Raw genomic sequence first — 18,746 nt, 5'->3', positions numbered from 1 at the left:
ATATCTATGGTGTCATACAACAGCTTGTTTGTCAAGTTTCTTACTCTTCCTCAACATGCCAAACTTGAAAGGCATAGAAAACAACAGATGATGCGCAGACAACTCAGTTCCTTTTCCTTTTCTGAATTTATTTTGTTAATTCAGAAGGAGGTTCAGTTTCAGGTTGATAACCTTAACCAATCATAAAGGAAAACGATACAATTGCATTATCAGCTTCTATAAACAATAAGAATAATAAACAATCCATTCAAGAAGCACGATTACTATTACTTAACTTTAGAGATTTGAATCATGCAGCCCCATACATCAGTGGAGAGAGTAGACAGGAGTCCAGGATGCCTTGCGTTGAAAAGGTTTATTTACTTGATCAAGGAGAAGTAAATGAATGATCAGTACATGTTATGTTCTGATGCTCCTTTCAATTCTGAAGTGTCTGTCCTCTGGGGAAAACCACACAGATAATGCCGTAGGTTTGAGCCATGCCCAAATATGGGCAGATCCAACACATCTACAATATACAGAATTTAGTCTACTGGTCTATAGACAAAACATTGCTTAGATGCCACTCAGGACCTTTGTCCTCCATCCAACATAATATCTAACCTCTGACTCCAGTTACCTTTACCGCGTTCAGGGAAAACAGTCAAACACATATCTGACCTTGGCTGACACGTTGAAGAAGTAATGGTTGTCATTCATTCATTCGTGATCCGATTATTAATCTAACTCAGATTTATTTGTATATTCTCTTAACCTAAAGAGTACGTTTTTTTTATGTGATTCTAAAAACTTGCAGTTTTGCATGTAATCTTTGTACTGACTCTACAGCGAGCAACCAAAGCTTGCAGTTTTGGTTGCTCGCTGCTCAGCAGCCAGAGCAGGCTGGCAGTAGGCAGGCAGAAGGCTCCCCTGCGAGGGGGACAGCAGCAGAGAGCATCGGATACAAGCATCAGACTGCTTTGACTTGTAAAATATGCTAACCTTGCTACCAACTTATTTTTTAAATTATTTTCCTCGGTTGAGATGTGGCGTGTGAGGGGGAGGGTGCAGAGTAGTAGCACCACCTCTGCCCACAACTCATTGCTAATGAGAAACTGGCGTTCTGCAGAGGGAGAGTCTTAGAAAATAGCACAGGTTTTGTTATTTTGGCTAAAAACTTCATAACAACAATTTAAAGACCACTGAGAATGAAAATAGCTAAAAATGAGGATTGGAGTGGGTCTCTAAAAGTGTTTTTAAGAGATTAAATATAGTATTGTATTCTTGTAGACCTTGTAATGTTGGTCAGTCCTCTCATACCATTACCTGGTCTGTGTTTGTGTGTTATATGTGAACAGGCCTTGTAATGTTGGTCAGTCCTCTCATACCATTACCTGGTCTGTGTTTGTGTGTTATATGTAAACAGACCTTGTAATGTTGGTCAGTCCTCTCATACCATTACCTGGTCTGTGTTTGTGTGTTATATGTGAACAGGCCTTGTAATGTTGGTCAGTCCTCTCATACCATTACCTGGTCTGTGTTTGTGTGTTATATGTGAACAGGCCTTGTAATGTTGGTCAGTCCTCTCATACCATTATCTGGTCTGTGTTTGTGTGTTATATGTGAACAGGCCTTGTAATGTTGGTCAGTCCTCTCATACCATTACCTGGTCTGTGTTTGTGTGTTATATGTAAACAGGCCTCATAAACACTGTTGGTTTCACAAACCACCATTTGTCTGACCCCGTAAGCCTGTGATATGTCACATATTCTTCTAAAAGAGAAATTATGATTTTGAAGTCAGATTTGTGTTCTGCAGATAAAATAAAAATTTTTGATATGTCTTTTAAGTTCACCAGATGTTGGGTTAGGCGTGGTCTCATAAACCACTGCCACACAAGAATCTGCCAAATTGGTCTCTTAAACCACATATGCCTGTATGCGTGTGTGTGTGTGTGTGTATATTTGGAAATCAACTTGTATAATATAGTAATAACACAATATAATGTATATTAATATATTATAATAATATTAATATAACATCTTAACGCTATAATTACAATATGACATCTTATATTAAAACATTCTAGGCCTGACCAAAGAAGTGGCTAGAATCAACTTTAAAATATACTTTTTTTCATTGGAATCGTTTGAGTAGCCTAGTCTGCAGTTCTTAGTAACGTTAAACATTTCACCATATATGCATTCCAACATATAATTGTGAGTTGAATTGTGAGCTAGATGTTAAATCATGTAAGTTAGGCTAATAAATCACAGTCAAAAACACTTGAACAGAACGTTTTTCTTTATTTCACATTAGGTTATGTATGTATAGATGGCCTCCGATCATGATGAAAGGGATCACTTCATCTTCAAGCATAGATCTGTAAATAAATAAAGGATTAACGTTAACCGCAATTGGCATTGAGATGGGTTTTTTCCATTGCCTGTATAATTTTCCTATCCCCCGTGATTATATCGTTACCCCTACTTCATTATTTAACAACATATACTTTTCTTAAAATATCCTACTTGTTCGTGGATAAATATTACTTCATATGAATTCACTTGCCACATACCAAAGTATTTCCAATCCATAAAAACTGCTGATGCTGAAATATTTTGTTCCAATGCTTTTCATAGACTCTCTATGGGCTTCTCACTTGACTACCTATTTTTATAAAAACGTACACTACGGAGCCATAACGTGAGATTCAAGGTAATGGAGCCTTTTATACATTGTTGTGTTTCTTTAGAAATAAACAATGGACAAATAGAGTCTTTAAACGCTTCAGATGTAAAGTTATTTGCTGTCAAAGTGACGTCAAAATGAATGGCAGTCAATGGAATGCTAACATCATTTTGCATCATCTGGCCATCATAGGCCTACTAAAGTACGATTTTGAGTTGTTACACCTTAGTATTTTCATTTTATGACACTTTATTCCTCCATTACAAGTGACATATTGTCCTTTTTTTAACTCAACTACAGCTTCAGTTATTAGTTACTCCAAGATTAAGACTTTTCATACAAAACATAATAATTTTATAAAATACGATGCATTGCTGGAAGTTAAACACAATGAGCTGTCAGGAAGGAGGATCAGAACTCTGGCGCAGACTGGAGTAGGTGGTAAAGAATCTTATTTTATTGAAGCTGTGAGTGTGGGCTGGCAGTGGGGATGCTGGGTCCGAAGATGGCAGGGCTAGCAGTGGGGGTGCTGGGTCCGAAGATGGCAGGGCTAGCAGTGGGGGTGCTGGGTCCGAAGATGGCAGGGCTAGCAGTGGGGGTGCTGGGTCCGAAGATGGCAGGGCTAGCAGTGGGGGTGCTGGGTCCGAAGATGGCTGGACTGGCAGTGGGGATGCTGGGTCCGAAGATGGCAGGGCTAGCAGTGGGGGTGCTGGGTCCGAAGATGGCAGGACTGGCAGTGGGGGTGCTGGGTCCGAAGATGGCTGGACTGGCAGTGGGGGTGCTGGGTCCGAAGATGGCTGGGCTAGCAGAGGGGGTGCTGGGCTGTGTTCCTCAGTGTGGCTGCAGACTTGATGTTCCAGTGCGTGGCGTGGCTATTGGCAGCAGAGGACTCCGAAGGTGGGTTATTTCTGAGAACATAGATCTTCCAGTTAGCACCGTCAGGGAGCGGAGCAGACAGCTAAGTACAAAAACAAGAAACTAGACTAGATAGAACTCTCGAAGGCTGGTGAAAAAGCATACTCAGTGGTAAGCAACAATCCAGCAGGGAGAGGAAAGTCAGACTGGCATCTCAAGGCAGATGATGGAGCAGGAGTAGCAGGTGCGCTGATTGGAATTGGTACCAGGTGTGGGTAGAATCAACAGGGGGGTTGTGTCCTCACTCTGTGGAACATGTAGGCGGGAACAGAAACACAGACAGACAGAGAAAAAAAAACAAAGAAAACACACCAAACATATGGCAGGCATAACAAAATGAAGAAATAAACCAAAACACATTCTCACACACACACACACACACACACACACACACACACACACAAGACTGTCACCGTGCAGAAGTCACAGCAGGCGGGGGCGTGACATGAGCTACCTGTCGACTAGCTACAACAATACAATACTGCTTACTCACCATCTGCAATAATAATTCACTTTCATAAGGTATCATATATTGTCAATTTTTTTTATAATGAGTACTTTTACTTCTAATGGAGTATTTTTACACTCTACTTTAACTTAAAAGATAAGTATAAAAAGCTCCTTATGATAAAAAACTTTAAACAAAAGATGAATACAATCTACATCTAAATCAATGCAATGAAACAATAAAAGGGTTTGTCTGTTTACCTGTTATCATCATCATCATCATGAAGCTTGAACCAAAAAAAGGAACATTCAGCAGCAGCAGGTGGGCTGGAACAGAGGCTCCTGTGCGCTACAGGAGCCTCTGTTCCAGCCAAGGGCACTTACCTTATGCTGAAAAACTGGTTCATGCCTTTGTCACCTCCAGACTGGATTACTGTAACGCACTTCTAATCGGGATCCCTAAGAAAAGCCTGCAGAGACTAGCCTGGTCCTACCAGACTCTGGTACATTTCATTTGTACAGAGAGTCTGGCCTCTCTCCATTGACAAGTGTTAACTCTGGATCTGCCATAACCAATCGCTAACGTTTGGTCGTGACGTATGTCACGCGCATGTGCAACAAGAGGGGAGACCGACAACTAGTGGCTTATGTTTAGCATTAGCAACGCTAGCGTTAGCCTTAGCCAACTCCTTCACCACTAACGGAGCGAGCTGGAAAATCAAACTTTTCCCGAACCCCGTGGGGAGGAGGGCCACAACATCATGGCCACCAACACAACTCAGCAAAGATTGTTCTTGCTCGGGCTTTAACTTCTGGATATTCGGCAGCGTTGCCACAACGGACCGCATCTTTCTCCGCCGCCATTACGGAACTCACCGAAGGTTACCGAACCTCAACGTCATCGTTATCAGCCACTCCCTCTGTTCGCTGATTGGACCTGTTAAAATTTGATCGGAGAAAACCCAAGAATATACTGCAAACCCAGACATAGTACTGAAGGAAAATGAAAATTGAGCGGAGGTACGTAGGAGGGCGGAGCCAGGCTAGCAAGTATCCTGATGAGAGTACGAAAATACGACCACATCACACCCGTTTGTGGCTTCCTGTTTCCGCCAGGATTGAATATAATCCTTACCCACCAGTGCATCCATGGAAATGCCCCCCCCCCCCCGCCCCTCCTATCTGAAAGAACTACTCACCCCTCTAACTACAACTTGATCCCTCCGTTCAACAAACTCAAACCGCCTCCTTCTCCCCAAGACTAAGCTCAGCACCATGGGGTCAGGCTTTCTGTTCTGCCGCTCCTCAGATCTGGAATTCTCTCCCCGACCATCTGAGAGCACCTCAAACTATTGAGACTTTTAAAAAACGACTAAAAACATTTCTATTTAGCAGAACTTATGAGTTTTAATTAACCCTGCAAGTCGTTGAACTGTCTATTTGTATTTTATATTGATGTTTTTACCATGCTTTTACGATCTTAACTGTAGCACTTTGAGATTTTCTCCAAATGTAAAGTGCATTACAAATAAAATATATTATTAAATCAATTATTAAGTCTCCTCGGGACTCAGGACCCACTCCACCTGTGATCCACTGATCTAATCCAGTGTTTCTCAAAAGGGGGTACCCCTAGGGGTACTTTGGAGAACTACAGGGGGTACGTGACATTTTTTGCAAAATGTTTTTCAGTTATAAGACTGTAGTTACTTCTACTCTTTTTGTCGCTTTTTCAAAGTTTTTGTCGCTGTTTCTGAAGTTTTTCACCTTTTTTTTTTTTTTTTAAGGTTTTGTCGTTTGTTCTGACCTATTCTTGCCTTTCTTCCTTACTTTTTTCTTCCTTACTTTTTTCTACGTCTTTTTTTCTTCGAAGTTATTTTTTTAAAGATTATTCTTTGGGGCATTTTCAGAAGAAAAAGGCTGCCTTCGTACGTGCTGCCTGGTGGTAGAGGGCTGGTTTTCTGCACAAGACAAAGGGCTCTCACCCCGTTCCCTGTGCTCCTTCATGATGGTGGGAGGGTTGAGGTCTTCAGGAGATGAAGGTCTCTCTCTCCTTCGTTTGGACTTTTTCGAAGAAGAGTCCATATCTCCTGAAGACCGAGGTCTTGCAAAGCAGCTTAGTCCAAAAATGGATCTGAACATTTTCTTGGTGATTTCTCGTCTTCTGTTTTCTGCACAAGACGAAGGGCTCTCAACCTTTCGCCTGCGCTCCTTCATGTTGGTGCCTACGAAGAACAGAGAGCTCACATCCTTTCGTTCTTGCTGCCTGGTGGTAGAACGCTGGTCGTCTTCAGAAGATGACGACGAAGGGCTCTCAAACCTTTTTACTCGCTGGCTGGTGGAAGAAGGCTGGTCATCATCAGAAGATGAAGACGAAGGGCTCTCACCTCTCCATGCTTGCTGCCGCCTTGGAGTAGAAGGCTGCTTGTCTTCAGAAGATGGTGATGAAGGGCTCTCAAACCTTCGTACTCGCTGGCTGGTGGAAGAAGGCTGGTCATCATCAGAAGACGAAGACGCAGGGCTCTCACCTCTCCATGCTTGCTGCCGTCTTGGAGTAGAAGGCTGCTTGTCTTCAGAGGATGAAGAGGAAGGGCTCTCAGCCCTTCGTACGTGCTGCCTGGTGGTAGAGGGCTGGTTTTCTGCACAAGACAAAGGGCTCTCACCCCGTTCCCTGTGCGCCTTCATGATGGTGGGAGGGTTGAGGTCTTCAGGAGATGAAGGTCTCTCTCTCCTTCGTTTGGACTTTTTCGAAGAAGAGTCCATTTCTCCTGAAGACCGAGGTCTTGCAAAGCAGCTTAGTCCAAAAATGGATCTGAACATTTTCTTGATGATTTCTCGTCTTCTGTTTTCTGCACAAGACGAAGGGCTCTCAACCTTTCGCCTGCGCTCCTTCATGTTGGTGCCTACGAAGAACAGAGAGCTCACATCCTTTCGTTCTTGCTGCCTGGTGGTAGAACGCTGGTCGTCTTCAGAAGATGACGATGAAGGGCTCTCAAACCTTTTTACTCGCTGGCTGGTGGAAGAAGGCTGGTCATCATCAGAAGATGAAGACGAAGGGCTCTCACCTCTCCATGCTTGCTGCCGCCTTGGAGTAGAAGGCTGCTTGTCTTCAGAAGATGGTGACGAAGGGTTCTCAAACCTTCGTACTCGCTGGCTGGTGGAAGAAGGCTGGTCATCATCAGAAGACGAAGACGCAGGGCTCTCACCTCTCCATGCTTGCTGCCGTCTTGGAGTAGAAGGCTGCTTGTCTTCAGAGGATGAAGAGGAAGGGCTCTCAGCCCTTCGTACGTGCTGCCTGGTGGTAGAGGGCTGGTTTTCTGCACAAGACAAAGGGCTCTCACCCCGTTCCCTGTGCGCCTTCATGATGGTGGGAGGGTTGAGGTCTTCAGGAGATGAAGGTCTCTCTCTCCTTCGTTTGGACTTTTTCGAAGAAGAGTCCATATCTCCTGAAGACCGAGGTCTTGCAAAGCAGCTTAGTCCAAAAATGGATCTAAACATTTTCTTGATGATTTCTCGTCTTCTGTTTTCTGCACAAGACAAAGGGCTCTCAACCTTTCGCCTGCGCTCCTTCATGTTGGTGCCTACGAAGAACAGAGAGCTCACATCCTTTCGTTCTTGCTGCCTGGTGGTAGAACGCTGGTCGTCTTCAGAAGATGACGACGAAGGGCTCTCACCTCTCCATGCTTGCTGCCGCCTTGGAATAGAAGGCTGCTTGTCTTCAGAGGATGAAGACGAAGGGCTCTCACCCCTTCGGACGTGCTGCCTGGTGGTAGAGGGCTTGTTTTCTGCACAAGACAAAGGGCTCTCACCCTTTCGCCTGCGCTCCTTCATGATGGTAGAAGGGTTGGTGCCTCCACAAGACAAAGGGCTCTCACCCCTTCGTCTGTGCTCCCTCAAGATGGTGGGAGGGTGGAGGTCTTCAGGAGATGAAGGTCTCTCACTCCTTCGTTTGGACTTCTTCGAAGAAGAGTCCATATCTCTTGAAGACCGAGGTCTTGCAAAGAATTTTAGTCCAAAAATGGATCTAAACATTTTCTCGATGATTTCTCGTTTGTATACTGGCGTTGTGAAACTGCAAGTACAAACACACAAACACACACAGCAGTTACTTCACTGATAATCACATTATTGTTTCAGGCACTAAGCAAGTTATTTCACTTAACTAAACCTTCTAACTGAACTTAAATAATCAGAATTTTTTCTCTGGTCACACATCATTATTGCACTATGCTTGATAAAAAAAAATGCAAAAGGTCTGCCACAAATATCACTTAGAATAATAATAATAATAATAATAATAATAATTATTATTATTATTATTATTATTATTATACTTATATTATATAGACTTCAGACTACAGTATAATGTACTAAGTATTAATGTATGTCAGACACATAAACAGTACATGGGTCAATAATGTGACGCCCATTTTTTTGTGTCTATAAGGTTAAATTAAATTTAAATACATTAAATTTAAAAAAACAGACAAATTACGTTAATACATACTTTTTTAGAGGCCATATTTCAAAGAGTTTGGTTTTAATTAATTTTAAGAGAATAATTGGCGATTAATGGCAAAAATGTCTAAGTGGTGTAACCGTCAAAACTTTGTACCAAAATGTTTATCTTGCTTGAAAAGGTCAAATTTCTTAATAAAAGATCCCATAAACAACATGGGCATTAACCTAAATTAAATGTTATTATACGTATTTATAATATATTTTAAAATTATGCTTATATTTATTTTAATAATTTAGGGAATCCTGTCAGTCATGCTAGCTTCCTGAAATGTCAAGTGGTGTAACTGTCGGTACACGATCCGTTCTGCCTGCACGATCCGTTCTGCACATGCGCAAGATAATACTGTTTTACGTATCCATACGACCTGCACGATCTGTTCCACGCTAGCCTATGGCTAGCCTCCACCGGGAAGCTAACGTTAGTTTAGCTAACAGCTAATTCGGCTAACCGCTAGCTGACAGCTAGATTCAGTCTAAAATAACGTTAACTCAAACGTAATGGGAAAAGCAGGCTACAGCTAAATTAAGACGTCACAGTAATAACAATAAAGACAAGTATTGAGTGATTGTATTTTAAATGAGCACAAGTAAAGTAGAACTGACGTAACAGCTGTTATATATGTTAGGTGTTTGTTATATATGTCAACGTTTATTTTCAAGTTTTATTTTGAGGGTCTTTTAAAGTTATTACATGCTGTCTCAGCTAGCAGTTAGCCGAATTAGCTGTTAGCTAAACTAACGTTAGCTTGCCTGTGGAGGCTAACGGCAGTTGAGTTAACGTTATTTTAGACTGAATCTAGCTGTCAGCTAGCGGTTAGCCGAATTAGCTGTTAGCTAAACTAACGTTAGCTTGGCTGTCGACCGGAAGCGTGGAACAGATCGTGCAGTGTCGTAAATCCTCGTACAACCGCGCATGCGCGAACATTTTGCGCATGTGCAGAACGGATCGTGCAGGCAGAACGGATCGTGTACCGACAGTAACCACCATTTAAGGTGCCATTTTGTTGAAATCAGCAAGAAGACCACATGACAGGAAGTTACATCAGAGAAAAGGACCCCTGATCAGCATAACTGCTGCATCACAAGGTTAATAACTCTCTGATAAATATAAGTTAATAAGACATTTTTAGGTTAAGTTCAGTTCTTTGGTTCACATGTCAAATGGTATGACCCAAGTAAAACATTGAAAAACATTTTTTTGAATAAAAATTAGTATTTAGTGTAAAAATTATGTTTGATTATTTACACCAAGGCCATATGCTGATATATGTGTCCATTATAATGCCTGACAAATTTGATTTTACATTGAAATGTCAAATGGTGTAACCGGTTACACCATTTGACTCCTATTACAAGCCTCTCAATTTTTGGCCAATCTTTTCAAATATAACTAGTTCAGTTACTGGTCCAAGAGGTTATATGAACTTAATTACTATTTAGAACTATTTGTATGTGTTCATTGTTTGTATTTTTTAAAAGTGGAGGTAATTTATCCAACACTTTATTAAGATAGCTTATTTAGCTAGGCTAAGCTAAATCATTATAGTGCAAGGACTTAGTGTTTAAAAAAGGTTTTACCCTTAAATTAAAATTTCCATATCATTCCTTTGCAATGTTACAATAATTTCTTAACAATTTAATAACATAGAATGAGGCAGTTGAACTGTGACCCCTAATGTGGTACAAGAACAGCAGCTTTAAAATACCTAAAACATTCAAGGATTATTTAATTTAAGTATAAAATGTTACTTAAATATTAAAAATGCCATTGAAAAAATGCAGGTTATCAAATTGAATTCAGATAATTGCACCAGAATAAGTTAAAGAGCTCATATTATGCTCATTTTCAGGTTAATAATTGCATTTAGAGGTTGTACCAGAATAGTTTTACATGGTTTAATTTTCAAAAAACACCATATTTTTGTTGTACTGCACATTGCTGCAGCTCCTCTTTTCACCCTGTGTGTTGAGCTCTCTTTTTTAGCTACAGAGTGAGACATCTCACTTCTGTTACATCTTTGTTGGGAGTCGCACATGTGCAGTAGCTAGGTAAGGACTACTAGCCAGTCAGAAGCAGAGTATGAGGGTGTGCCCTGACAATACCTAGGTAAGGACTACTAGCCAGTCAGAAGCAGAGTATGAGGGCGTGTCCTGACAGTACCTAGGTAAGGACTACTAGCCAGTCAGAAGCAGAGTATGAGGGCGTGTCCTGGCAGTACCTAGGTAAGGACTACTAGCCAGTCAGAAGCAGAGTATTAGGGCGTGCCATGCTAGCAGCTAGGCGAGCATTATAACGTGTGTTACAAAGTGACCACGTTTGTCTCTGAAGTAAAGGCTGGACTACAATAGAGCTGTTTGGAGCAGTTTGTGAACAGTGTTTTCTGTTGGAAATGGTAAGTCCCTTTGGGGTGGACTTTGGGCTTTTTCACTTTGTAAACCTATGACATCCCAAAAAGCATAATATGAGCGCTTTACCTGTAAACATAAAAAAAATAAAAAAAAATGGTGAAAATCCTATTTCAAATGAAATAAAATGTACAATAACATAAAATATACATTTTAACGAAACTCAAGGATGCCTTTAAAAAAGCTTTTTCAAAGTTTTTTTTAATTTTTTCATCTGGCCAACCCTTATTCGTCATTGACCCATTAACGTTAGCAGCTGCATATTTTGGTGAAACAGTTGTAATTTGAACTGTGGCCGTGCATTGTATGAAGGACTAAAAATGACAGAAGGAAAAATAAATAAATAAATAAATAAAAGTAGAAATAAATAAAAAAAATGCAGAAATATAGTGAAAATAAATACATTTTGGTAATATAAATGGCTATTTCTGTATTTTTACATGTATTTATTTATTTATTTATGCATTTCTATATGTATTTATTTATGTATTTATACATTTATTTATATATTTATGTAGTTATATATTTATTTATTATTACTAGCTACTGTGCTTTAACGTCGAGCCGGTGTATTTGTGGTGGATGTGCCTTTAGTGGAGCGGGTCATGTCGTAGCACCGCCACCTAGCTAGTGGTCTGCAGATGCTTTAAGATGTTAAACTGTTGTCGGCACATTTTTGCTTTTTATGTTGTTGTTGTTTTTTGGTATGTTTTATGACATTTGTGCACTGACGTTGGTGCTGTGGTATATTGACATCCTATAACATTCTATACACTTTGACTTAAGAGTTGGTATAAGGAGGATGCATGAACTTTACTCTACATTTACTGAGAACATCTGGAAATTGTTAACATGAGTAGAGGTCCCCCCAAGACAGAAGAGACCTTTTTTGGAGTTGTGCCAGATAACAGGCCTTGATTGGCCAGTTCTGTGGTCGAATCATATACTCACACATATCACGTCCTATGTTGATACAATGCATAGGATATATACGTTGTTCACACAAAGAAAAGGCAGAACGACTTTTTGGAAGAATTTGGGTTGGTTGTTCTCCAAGCTCTCTGCAGGAGTTTGTAAAATTGATGCTGAATCTTTGCTTGTAATAAACCTTTTTATAATCAAGAACAGTGTCGGCAGATTCCTCTTCATACAGCATCACAGCATTACTATTTAAGACACCACAGTGCATAGAAATAAAATGGCATGAACATGAAGTTAACTTGACTAATTTAGCGGTTGGCTGTCTGCCTACGTTAACATGGCAATGGTACACCTTTCTGCTATGTTTTTATTTCTATGGGTTGGTGTGGTTTGAAAATAGGCTTGTGTTGCAAATGTCAATTAAAGGCCGTTTTTTGATCCTAGTCCGTCACTGCTGTAGCCTACTAGTTGCAGCTATAGTATGTCAATGGATATATTATCTGAAGCAACACACTCTTTTTGTTTGGAAAATAAATCACTTAATTTAGCATATTTTTCACCCGAAGCCAACTTTCTTTGTTTTCTCTCTCTTTTTCTCGGCTCCCCCTTTGGTCGTTTCGTGCCGCGATTCATTGTCTTTTATCTTGGTGCTGGTCAGTGATAATGGATTCGGCGCTAAAAAAACATTTTGAAACTATCATAGACTTCTATTGTAGTTGCTCGCTCTCGCCGTTCACGGGTACATGGTACTGTAAACATTCCCATGGCAACAGCGACTTGGACCAAACAATGACGTGGTTGCAACGCTTAGGATTGTGGGTAGTGTTGTTTTTCTACATACGATAGCGAATAAAAATAACTTTTTGAAAAATAACTTTTTTGAAAAATAACTTTTTGAAAAATAACTTAACTAGCTAGAACTACAAAACTAACAAGACAAATTATTGATATTATTTTATTATTATTATATATATCTTTTGTATCAGTAGCGACCCATAATGGACCATAGAGGATGGCCAGTCCGTCACTGGGCTACAGTGAGAATGATAATATTAGACAATATTTCTACTATTAAGTAGGAATAATACAAATAATAAAAACACTACAATGAAAGCAGTGTTTTCTACGACTAGCTATCTCAAAAGACACCTTCACTGTAACACAACAAGACATTTTTGTTTTAGATCAACAACCCACAGATAATTTTAAAACAGGACGTATTTAGTCATACGTTTGAGAAATAATCATTAATTCACATGTGATCTGTGATAGAAGCTGCAGAATGTCACAAGTGCAGGGACTGCAAACCTCTCAGTCAATTTAAAGTGTCCTCGAGTGCAAGGAAAAACTACACATGCAGTCAATTTTGTGCACATGCAATTTAGGCAACACGTAATGCAACATTTAATAATTAAAATTGTTTTGTGCAAGAGACCAAATGCATTTGCATCTCCTGATCACAGACAGCACATCTGATAGCTGGAATATAACTTATAATAAAAGATATTTATTTGACAGAAACATGTGAGGAAAGTAAATGTACTCCTTCCCCGACACAATACGGCTCTACTAAACAGAAAGAGTTGAGTAAAAAAGTAGCTTTAGCTCTGCTGTAAAGTGCGACCTACCTCTCCAAAGGATTGAGTTGAAAGGAAAGAACTCTGTGTGCCACTGTTCTAGTTATGTTGTTTTGTTTTGTTTTTGATTTTAAATAAAAGCAGAGGTTGAGTCTACCGTTCGGCAAAGTCTACGTTCAGTTACGCGTTCTGATTCGTCGACTGACGTAGTCTCCCCCAATTAAATCGCTCCGTTTGACTGCAGACTACCAATTGGAAACGTAGGATTCGCCGACCGCCTACCAATTACACGCCGACATTGAAAGCTGAACCTGCCGCTGCGGTCAACGGAGGTCTCCGGTGATCGTAACCTGCAGTATTTCTGGTAAGTCTGAATGAAATAATTATTTATAACACTCACTGCTTATATTTTTAGTAAGCCTGAAATAATTCATTCTTCATTACACTCACTGTTTGTACTTCCCAGTTGATTTTTTTGATCGTTTGGGAAAAGCTAATGGTATAGCTAACTTAACTAGCTAGCTAGCTCAAAGTCCTGTTGACAGGTAACGTTAACGTTAAAGTTACCTGTCAACAGGACAATTACTTTTTCAAAATGACACTCATCCCCAGTATGTGTAGGGAGTCTAGGGACAATTTCAGCATGTACGGACATGAATTTGCTACTCTGGCAAACTTTTATTTTGCCTCTTTTCTATGGCTGGGTGGGGTGTAAAAAGCAGTAAATAATAATATAGATAAGTTATTACAAAGATGATTAAAAGAATAAATAGCTTTGAGACTTTTCCAATCAACTATTCTCCCCTTAAATGAGAAACGCAATACTCTACTTAACTATTAATTAGTACTTGGGTATGGGTATTTGATTCTCACCAGGGATCAAGAGTAGTGGTCCCCTAACCTGGGGCTTGGGCCCCCCAAGAGGTTGACTAATGATTAAGAAGGTGGGCCATTGGATTTCATGTAGCTCAGTTTCAACTGGTCATGGTAAACAAGATCCATCTGGCAAGACATTTAATTGATAGACATTTAATTGATTTTAATGTCATTACCTAAATACCTGAACTACAGTATACTGTATAAACAATCCATATGACACTCCATCCAGGCTGAGCCAATTTTGCTTGCATCTATTTTAGAAACAGGAAAGGCTCTGTTACATATCTATTTCTGTCTTGTTTTTTTTTTTCAACACTGTGAAAGTAAGATGCCTGAGTAGGTCATAGACTAACCACGAGATTTAGGCTGTTAGCACTAAATTTACACCGCATGAGGCGTGCCCATATGTTTCTACATATAAATAGGCTATAATAATTTCTCATTTCCCCTGAGGAAGCTACTGTCATTTCATTATGCTGGTCTGTTCTGTACACACAACTCTGTTGCATGTATGTCTGTCCTCGGAGAGGGATCCCTCCTCAGTTTCTCACCCTGAAGGTTCTACAATTTATCCCCGTTCAATGTTTTTTTTTTTGGGGGGATAGTTCAAAGGACAGAGAGTGTCGTATGCTGTACAGCCTGTAAAGCCATCTGAGGCTAATTTGTGATATTGGGCGAAAAAAATTGACTTGATTGACCTGACTGAGGGAATACCTTATCCTGTCTTTGAGTTAGTGTGAACAGCTCATCATACCACAGCTAACTAAAGAACAGGTCAGGTGCATGTATTTACTGAAGCAAATTATCTGAGTACAAATACTCAATTACAAGTAAAGAAAAACACAATGTACTTTCCGTGTCAAAAGTACTGATTGGGGCAGCGAAATGACTATCACTGTTATATCATACATCATTAAATAATAAGTGATGAAATAACAGAGCCATGCGAAACGTTTCTATATACTGTTGGATGATTTAATCTATAATACTGAATCAAATTACTTATCACATAGGGCAGGTTTTCCATTATTTGCAAGTTTGGTATTTGGACCCCCGGCTCCTCCTGTCTTCTTGTCAAAGTGTCCTTGAGCGTGACTCTGAAGCTCAACACAGAGGCAGTCCATTTACCATTCAACATTTATTTTACAAACTGATCGGATGTTTTGTATTAAAATCTTAATCCACAAAGTAACCATGGCTGTCAAAATGCAGCAAAGTATAAAGTAAAATATTTCCTTCTGAAATGGTACAATTCTTCTTAAGTACAGTGACTTTTTCTTCACTCTACCCATTAAATTTCCAGGTTATATCTGGGAAACAAACAGGCCTCTACCTGTATCTTTAACCTAATAAGCAACTTTGATGGAAACTAAAGCCAGTGTTCATTTATGGTGTCCGTCAGGTTGGACGTTTTAAATAGTGTGTCAAGGAGTTAGGGACAGAGGAGTGTCACTGGCTGAAATATCTTAAAGCAGCCATATTATGCTCATTTTCAGGTTCATAATTGTATTTTAAGGTTGTACCAGAATAGGTTTACATGGTTTAATTTTCAAAAAACACCATTGTGTTGTACTGCAGTGCTCTCTCTCACTGCTGCAGATCCTCTTTTCAGCTGGTCTCTGTTTTAGCTACAGAGTGAGACCTCTTTTCTTCTTCTTCTTCTGTACTATCTTTGATTGCACTGCACATGCCCAGTAGCTCAGATGTAGATCATGTCAGCTAGCTAGCTCCATAGACAGTAAAAGAAAGGCTGTTTCTACAACTTTGGTCAGTTACAAGGCAGGATTAGCTGGGAGACTTCTAAATGAGGGCTTTGCTATTGAGAACGAGGTAGCATGCTAGCGTTAGCATGCTAGCGTTAGCCATAGCGTTAGCCATAGCGTTAGCCATAGCGTTAGCATGCTAACGCTACGAGCTAATGGTTGCGGTTAGCCTGCTCGTTTCGGCTTGTGACGTCACAAGCCGTGCCGATTTTGAACAGCTCAACCAGAGACTGAAGGCAGGACACATTCAGAAACCATATCTCACTCTAAACAGCATGGGTGGATTTTTTTCAAAGTTTGTATGTGTGTGGAAGCACCAGAGACACAACATAACACCCCAAATCCCAGAAAAAGTGATTTTTTCATAATATGGGCACTTTAAGTGCTTACACTGTGAGAGACCACCCACATAGCCAATTATGTTATAATTGTTACAGACCTAATCTGAATGTGTAAAGGGTCGTCCAAACGCAGTTACACTGCTGGTTTTGGGACATTGCAATAAAAAAGATGTAGCAACATATACACGATAGTCTTTTTTATCGTTTTGACGATATATCGTTATACCACCCGGCCGTAGTAGTTAGCACTATTTGCTTATTGTACAATTTATTCTGTGGAAAATCATGTGTATTTTTAAATTCATGAGAAATTCATGACAACAGAGATTGGAAGCTTGGCTTTGGTGTCACGTAGTACTTTTGCAAGCTTACATTGGTACATGTACACAGACCCCATCGAGCAGGTCCTGCAGAAAGAGACTCCCTGAGTTGTTCTTAAAGCTGACTGCTGTGTAGTCTCGGTACTCGGTGTACTACGAGTGAATGTCAAGCATGCTGCAGGTACAGTATATAGATAAGAGACGGTATAAGCAGTTGCATAACTATGCTCCTTTTTCACTAGTTTGGTTGAAAACGTTCATCATCATTGATGGCCTTGTTCATCTCCTCTCTAGGCCCCTGATGGAAGTTTTTGACAAGAGCTATTACATCACGGTTTCCTATGAGGAGTGCAAGAGAAGGAGAAGGTGAGTGGACACAAAACTTGTATTGTTAATGTTCACCCTTTATTTTTTTAATAAATACATTCTCACATTTACCCTTTTTGTAGTCATTGACTTCAGCTGATTTCTCCCCACATTCCTATTATGGCAAGTGCACATTTTCTAACGGTGTGTTATTATCTTCAGTACAAGACAGTACACTGTTCCCGACCCTCTCGGCCTGTTTGATGGCCATGTGTGGCCGATATACCTGAAGCACAGGAGAGAGATGGAGAGCAGCGGCTTGAATATTGGTATGTTGCAGCTTGTGTTTTTTTTTTTTATTATTTATATTAGCTAATGCTTTGGGAATTTTAGTGTAATCTATTCTATTATTCCAACAGTTTTTTAAGGACAGATTTTAAACACCTTATTAATTGATAAACTTTGTATGTGTTGCAGAGTGCCTGGATGGGTTGAAGTCCAAAGATGAGATCTACAACCAGGTGTATGAGGACGTTCAGAACAATCTGCTTAATCGATTATAGGTAAGAAGACCGTTTCCAATTTGACAGAAATTATATTTAGGGGTGTCTGCGCATATATCCTAGTTTGAAATATTTGCCACATTTGAGGGCTGACTCATTCAGTCTTATTTCTGCTGCTAAAAATATTCTGCTTTTGAAAAAAACTAATTTACTTAAAATGTATAGACACCCTTTTTGTACAATAATAATAATAAAAAACTTGTCTAACAATTGTTTTTGCTGTTTTTCTTGCAGCAGGAAGACTCCTCTCCATCCCTGTACAGAACTTGTAAATAGGCCCACAGATTATTTTATTTATAAGTTTTTTTATAATTTGATTCTTTGTTTTTAAGGAAAACAAAGCAATGTTGAGTTATTGTATTTTTTTTTTCGTCTTCAGATGATCAGTATTTTTGTTTTTCCTTTTTTAAAGTGATTGTTGAACCAGAGCATTACTGTGTTACTGTTATGTTAAACCACTGACTTGTACTGGACCATTTGTCACATTCTCCTACAAATAAATGCATTAGTTGCTGTTAATATACAGTAAGTAGATGCATACATTCAAAGTAACTGTCATTACAAAATTAAATTTTGTTGATATAATTCTATCTTTCTGTGGTTTTTTTTGTGGAACTTATAAAGAGCTAACTGATTTCTTTGTCTCACCTAAATGCCACATATTGCCTTTATAATTGGAAATACTGGTAACCAGGACTGATAGTGGTATGCAGCTGTGTGAACACTGACCTTATTGAACCAGCCAAGGCTTTTTTTTGCCAATAATCTCAGTCTGACTTTATAACTGTCATACCTGCTAGTTGATAGTTTCACCTTGTTGCAGGTATTGATGATACTAGTGGGAATTGAGATAATTTTACACCCTGACTCAACCATTCTCCAATTTAGAGGGGATTAGGTATTCCTCATCTGACTCTTATTAGAAATTTGTTAAGATTTGGGGTCCCTTTATTGATTATATCAGAAGGCAAATCAACTCAGCTGTAACTTTATGTATGTGGATTTTTGTGTCCTTCTGACAGTGTAGGAAATGTAAACATTTGGGGAGGAACTTTTTCCCCAACTATCAAAAATATTTGGGGACACTTTAAAAACCGTCAGTGCATACAGTTAGCTG

The 18,746-nt window shown here is 39.6% G+C and overlaps 1 protein-coding gene across 1 annotated transcript; it reads left to right on the top strand.

The window, feature by feature from the left end:
• Positions 1–16,855: 16,855 nt before the first annotated feature.
• Positions 16,856–18,219, top strand: LOC116042153 (nicotinamide riboside kinase 2-like). Its single transcript, XM_031288286.2, has 5 exons — positions 16,856–16,964; positions 17,055–17,126; positions 17,289–17,395; positions 17,544–17,629; positions 17,864–18,219. The coding sequence occupies exons 1-4, from the start codon at positions 16,924–16,926 to the stop codon at positions 17,627–17,629; spliced, it is 306 nt and encodes a 101-aa protein (XP_031144146.1). The 5' UTR covers positions 16,856–16,923; the 3' UTR covers positions 17,864–18,219.
• The last annotated feature ends 527 nt before the right edge of the window (positions 18,220–18,746 follow it).

The sequence above is a fragment of the Sander lucioperca genome, chromosome 1, assembly GCF_008315115.2.
Source record: "Sander lucioperca isolate FBNREF2018 chromosome 1, SLUC_FBN_1.2, whole genome shotgun sequence".
Lineage (NCBI taxonomy): Eukaryota > Metazoa > Chordata > Actinopteri > Perciformes > Percidae > Sander > Sander lucioperca.
This window is presented reverse-complemented; position numbering and strand designations above follow the sequence as displayed.

What these genes read in the sequence shown, in the direction of transcription:
- LOC116042153 (XM_031288286.2), top strand. Translation starts at nt 16,924, where the DNA reads ATGTCAAGCATGCTGCAGGTACAGTATATAGATAAGAGACG. An exon ending in CAGTATATAGATAAGAGACG is followed by an intron (nt 16,965 to 17,054) that starts GTATAAGCAGTT and finishes TCTCCTCTCTAG; the next exon opens with GCCCCTGATGGAAGTTTTTG. An exon ending in GAGTGCAAGAGAAGGAGAAG is followed by an intron (nt 17,127 to 17,288) that starts GTGAGTGGACAC and finishes TATTATCTTCAG; the next exon opens with TACAAGACAGTACACTGTTC.